Source organism: Apaloderma vittatum, unplaced genomic scaffold (assembly GCF_000703405.1).
Source record: "Apaloderma vittatum isolate BGI_N311 unplaced genomic scaffold, ASM70340v1 scaffold4339, whole genome shotgun sequence".
Classification (NCBI taxonomy): Eukaryota; Metazoa; Chordata; class Aves; order Trogoniformes; family Trogonidae; genus Apaloderma; species Apaloderma vittatum.
Window position 1 is genome coordinate 88,054 of NW_009734491.1, and position 6,055 is coordinate 94,108.

The 6,055-nt window shown below is 40.5% G+C and overlaps 1 protein-coding gene across 1 annotated transcript in view; it reads right to left on the reverse strand.

Moving 5' to 3' along the window:
- The window catches only part of CCDC83 (coiled-coil domain containing 83), a gene marked incomplete at its 5' end in the record, with an annotated part of 15,902 nt that extends 10,798 nt beyond the window's left edge, over positions 1 to 5,104 (reverse strand). The window contains 3 exons of the mRNA XM_009876290.1: positions 2,127 to 2,294; positions 2,909 to 3,077; positions 5,020 to 5,104. Coding sequence (XP_009874592.1) covers positions 2,127 to 2,294; positions 2,909 to 3,077; positions 5,020 to 5,104 — 422 coding nt within the window. The remainder of the gene's footprint in view (positions 1 to 2,126; positions 2,295 to 2,908; positions 3,078 to 5,019) is intronic.
- Positions 5,105 to 6,055: the final 951 nt, after the last annotated feature.

Below are 6,055 nucleotides of genomic sequence, written 5' to 3' on the forward strand. Positions count from 1 at the left end.
TCTAACTGAATTTGTTTGGCTTCAAGTTCTGGTTACTTGCTATTTAATTACTTCATCCCTCCCTTCAGCTGGTTTTGTGCCACTCTAAATAGCCCACTGCTGCTTGGTATTTTCTCCTTCTGAAGGAATGAATGAGATTGTAGTAATTTTCTTTGAAGGAAAGCACTTCATGCTTGTTCCAGAAGCTTGAAATTCAGCCTAGCTCTGCCCTTGTGTTGCAGATGGTTATTACTGATCTGGCCGTAAATGAGTGTCTGGTCCTGGACCCACTGTGAAATCAAAGGCAGGCAAATATGAAAGGTGCAGCCGTTGTGCATTAGTTCCTAATTTAACACCGTGGAAGCTGGCCTGCTTAATCAATCCACCCTCTAGACCTGGCAGAGTGAAATGGAGTTACTAACACAGTATAATTAATTCATCTTTTCATTCTTTCAGACAGCTAAACAACCTGAATTGTACGGGGAGAATGAAGGAGAAACTGTTCAGACATATGTACTATTTCTACGAGGCTATTTTCCCTCTCTCCGTGTTTCCCCCCCACCTCACGTAAGTGTCTGGCTCTCTTTTTACTTCCTCTCCCCTCCAGCAACTTTGTTCAACATGTCACCTCCAGACCACAGGAACTGTGCCAGCGTCAAGCCCTTCAGTGACAGAAACCTCTTCGCCTGTGCTTATTCTCTAAGCCTGTTACACATTTGAACGAGCTCAATTTGCTGCCACACCACTCTGGAAGCTTGTTAGATTTTTTTTTTTTCTAGTAGTAGTAGGAGTAGCCTGGAAGACTTTACTTCACAGCTACTTTATAAGTTCAACTTTAGGAAGTTGAGTGAAACAGTATGCTAACGTCCAGTACCGGCAGCATCATTTTGCAGTGTGTTAATTAGGGAACTGCTTTATGTACCTCTGTAATGGTCTTTCTCTAAACACACTTCTGTTTGATCACAAATTTTTGGCTCTGTACTCTGTGACATGCAGGAGGTCAGACTGAATGCTGCTCCTGACTCATTCCAGCATTCTATATAAAAGCCCATTCTCTTTTATTTTATATTTCAGCAGCTGTATAGCAAAGTTTTAAACTGATTAAGAACACAGAAAACATGTAATGAAAAGTATCAACCTCTCCTGAATACAGAGATGGATATCTGACAAGCTATCTGGTGACACAGAAAATACAGTGCAGATCTTTATCGTGATAAAATATGCTTCAAGAGACAAAAAGAAAGCTCGCTGGCTCTTCTCTGCAGTAGTTGATGCCTGGTAATCATTGGCACAGAATATACAGAGACCCTTAGAGCAGTGTCACTGCCTGTCACTACCAGCTGCTTGGCTGCGGTCACGCATACTGAGAGGGACATAAAGGAAGAAAAACCAGGACACCCTTCTCCCGTTCGAAGCGTGGGGAATGTAACAGCGAAATATTTAAACAATTTTAAAATACTGCAGTAGGAAGTAAAGTGCTCAGCACCAGAACGAGTAAACTCTCCAGTTAATCCCCCCGTTGTGTCAATATTGAAACAGTTCCCAGTATTTGTGCACGTCTGCACTGGCGATTTTGCAGGACATTTTGCAGAAGGAGTTCAGACCACTGGTGAAAGGGCTCCCTCTAGTTCTGCGCTAAAACCAGGGTGCTCAGTGGAAAAGACTGTCCCAAGAATGAGCTTCTACGACTTCCCTGCCAAAGGAGTTTTCCATGTGCTTGTAGCGTGATGAGAAGCAACAACAGCAGAATCAACATTTTCAGGTAGGATTGCTGAGGGAGTCCTGCGCGTAGGCAACCTACATATACGTAGGCTTATTTTTAGAAAACTGCTGTCCTTCACAGTAAAGCTTTTTAACAATGGGTTGCCTGTATTTTACCAGAAAACCCTCAGAAGACGAGCTTATCAGTTGCTTTAAATGTTCATAATTCCTGTAACTTTATCAATTTATTTAATAAAAGGACTTTCACAGAGATAGAGAGAAAGTTCTTTGGTTTTACAGGATTATGCAGCCTACCTTAGGTGCACCGGTTTGGAAAAGTTGATAGAAATGACTAGCATCTGATTTCAAAATAAATTTATGATTTAATTAATTCCTGCAAGTAATAAGCAGGAAGCCTGTAAGACTTACGCTAGCTGTAAACTCACCTTTACTTCTCTGAAGGTCGTCCTTGACTTCCTGAATGTCTTTTTCCAGATTCATAATCTTGTTGACCTGTATTTTACTCCCTACATTTATGTACTCCAACCAATAATCTCTCTCACTCTGCGTTGCTGCAAGTTTTTGGTCAGTTTCTTCAATTTGGGAGTGCAGATCTATTGAAATAAGAACATCAGAAGAGAAGTTTGTAATAGTCCATAATTCTTACAACTTCATCAAATTCTTTAACAAAGGCACTTTCAGTGGGATGGAGAAAGAAGAGTGATTCTTCTACGCTACAATACTTTACAACATGATGGCCTCACACAGTGCCAAGGGCCACCGTCATTGCTGAAAACAGCTTAATCTTACTCTGCCAAAGAGAGACAACAGTCCTCACTGAAATGTTGTAACCAAAGGCACATGTGTCTCCCATGGAGAATCTCAGGGATGGCAGGCAGAACTTTCAACAATCAAAACCAGTCCTTTTTCTGCCATCAGTCTTCTTTTTTTTCTTTTCTTTAATCTTTCAGTGAAGCCAATGTATAGGGCTTTCCTGAGTTTCAACTTTATAGAAAAAATGGAGCCTCTGTACCTGCACAGTAACATCACCTGGAAGGAGCAGATTTAATTATGAGCCCTCCCCAATCTCATACCATGTTGAGAGAGCTTAATTTAGGGGAGGAAAAGCTTTATGCTTACTAAGCCACAAGGAAGTTGAATCTCTATTTAAAAGGCCAAAAAAAAGTACTCAACCTCAACTGTGTAAAAACAAACCACCACCACCCACCTTTCAGAAGTTGTTCTTTGTCCCTGGCATACTGCCAGGCTGCTTTCAGGGACTCTTCCACGTCCTCCCTAGTTACAACCTCCTTTGCATCTCGTTCTTTCTCTTCTTCTTCTATTTGTCTTAGTACATGCCTGATGTGCGCCTGCTGTTCTCTCTTCAGAAGCTCATCCTATGAAAGAACAACGGAAGAAAAAGCGTGTGTTAAAACATCTTCAAAGCAGTGTTCAAAGAGATAAATTTAAATAAACCTTAAAACTTAAATAAAAACTTAAATAAGGCAGAAAAACAAAACCTGACGTAGGATGCTCTGCAAAAACGTGCAGCTGAACACCTTTTCTTATATGTGAAAAGGACAGAGCAGAAAGGAGAGCTGGTGAGTCTCAGAAGTTTCTCATGTAACTTCAAGACCGTAACAAGGAAATGAAAGACAAATGACCGCAGCACATCAACAGTCAGCCATTGCCCAGAAGGAAAGTTCCTTGTGGGTCAACTGAATGGCGGTATGAGTTTGTAAGAGTTATTTACTTCACAGCAACATTCTTCATGAGAACGTACCACCTTCATGTAGAAATGTCGTCAGTCAGGTCACTTGCGTAGAACCACGGTAAAGAGCCTTGTCAGAGCTGGAATTAATTATACGTACTGATTCCACAACTGTAATTATAAGCCCTTGCCATGACCCTCTCAAGTGGTACTCAAATTACTTGAAATTTCCGATTGTTTATGTTTGCTCCCAAAGGATACTGTAAAAGAGCAAATAACCACACCAGCCAAACCGTAACAGAAACTAGGCAGTAGGGAGAGTCTCAAGCACTCCTCGCTTCTAGAAGGATTAACTCTAAACCACTCAGAAAAATTAAGCAGGAAACAAAAAATGGAGCTCAAAGAACTGTCAAAACATGAGTGAATTAAACAAACAGCACTTCAAGCATGCCCTGAAGTACCTCGCACAGTCTAAAATATGAAGGAGTCCTTGAGAGAACATGAACTAGCAGCAAACTGGGGGAATAATCATACGAGACTTGAGATGTCTCCAGAGAGAAAAGTCAAATGCGACTCCCACTGATAGTTAAGACCACGAATGAAGCACCATCCTGGCTTCAAGATGGAAAGGAACACCAAGGAAAGCTAAAGAGATGGATACTTGTAAATTCAGGGCAAGTATCAAGCATGGGAAGGAGAGACATTATTTGTTCCAATGTTTCATTGCCATAGGATCACATATAACATAATCCAGTTTAAGGATTTTTGAGTGATTTGAATTAATTTCATTCAGTGATTGCACACATACCCACTTCCAAATTTCACTGCGCCCAGTCATCAGACGCCATCTTACGGTTCTTTATATACAGTTTATAGATATGGTTCTTTAAACCGATCAGTAGTTACAGAATCTTGTGCTAAAAATGACTCAACACAACTCTGAATCCACAAGAAACTGAGTCTTCATCAAGCAGTGCTAAAACTCGCACCAAGACAATTGCGTGCTGCCCTTTCTTCTTTGTTCAGTATTCACTGTAACTGCATTTGCAAGAACACCTAAACTGTCACAGAAACCTGTGCAACTCCATTACCTCAGAAGTCAATTGAAGAGAGTCTCAATCTCACTACTTGGTTAGATCTGCTAATACTACCGACAAAACCAAAGTTAATACTGTTTATTCTTTGTGTGAAGAAGTACTGAGGAACACCTGCAGGACTGCTTAAAAAGAAACATCTGAATGTACTGTGACAAAGTCACCTACTGAGTGGGGACTTGCTGTCCTCTGTTGGCTGTGGAGTAAGATGAAATACTTTGGTGGTTACTGAGGATCTAGTGTGCATCGGAAAACACCTCCACCAAACTCATTTTACCTTGCTGCTCTGTCCTAGTGCAGCTCCTTTTCTGCATGGTTATATTTAGGACGTTTACACTTTGTGTCACACTTAATTCAGATAACACTTTAACTGTCAGCACATAAGGTAACTCACTCAATTTCACTGACTGGAAGAAATCCACCGCAACAACTAGTTTTAGTGACTGTTGTGTTAGGATTAAATGAATACGCTGAATGGCTGAGTTAAAATACCACAGATAAAATGCACTGGGCGAAGGATGCACGGTCACTTACTTTTTCACGATATTCTTTGTTCTTTTTTTCCACTTGTCTCAGACCAGACAGAACCCGATCAATTGCTGCGTCTGTTGTCTCGATTCTGTGGAGAAAGAGTGAAGAAAGAGACATTCTTACAAAAACAGAAGGGAAAGGAATGTTCCTTAAGCTAGATTAGATGTAAATACTCCTGAAATGTGTATTTTCATATCATATTGCTTGACTGTCTGCTTACTACACATAAAAAAATTATTTCCCATTATACATCTGGACCTTCATATTAGTTTGGATCTCATATGGAGAAACAGTCTCCCTGATGATACCCTTCCTCTGTCACCACTAGAAAGGATGTGTTCTTTCTGGCTATGGTTTAGGTGACCTCCTGCACGGGTCTCTTTTAGGACACAATTATTTGTACTCCAGGAATACTTACTACACACCTCTCACTACAGAGGAAGCCCAGGCAACTCACCCAGACAGAGGCCAGATGGATCCCAAACCGAAAAATTAAATGGGATTCAATTTTTCTGAAAATGTGGTTTGCTGAGCTTTATAAACTGCACTTGAACACCAGGAACTTGTTAGCCTTTAAGAAGCGCTGAGGGAACAGGGACTGCAGCCCGGGTAGTATCTTCTAAGTATGTTTACACATTTTTGTCAAAGAACTAGCTCAGAGCTTTTACAATTTTCATAGATGACTTGTCATCCTCTTTGCCACAGCTGTAAAACAAGTTGGTTTCTTTCCTGGTGTTCTCCTCTAGAATGAGAAATGTGAGCTTGCAAATGGTGTCTACTTGCAATATTCTCTATTTTTCCCTCTGTTCCCGGAATTCATTCACCATATGGCACAATAGAGGCAAGTGTTACAATTATCACAATCTTTTACTGTGTCAACAGCTATTGTTCCTTCAGTTGTTGGGGGTTTTTTGGTGTTTTTTTTTTTGTTTTTTTTTACCTCTCTCTATTGTATTGTGTTGTTTTAAAAGAAGATCTTTTTTTCCTGGCTAAGTTTGGAGCACTGAGTCATGCAAATTGAAGGTTAATACATTTGCAT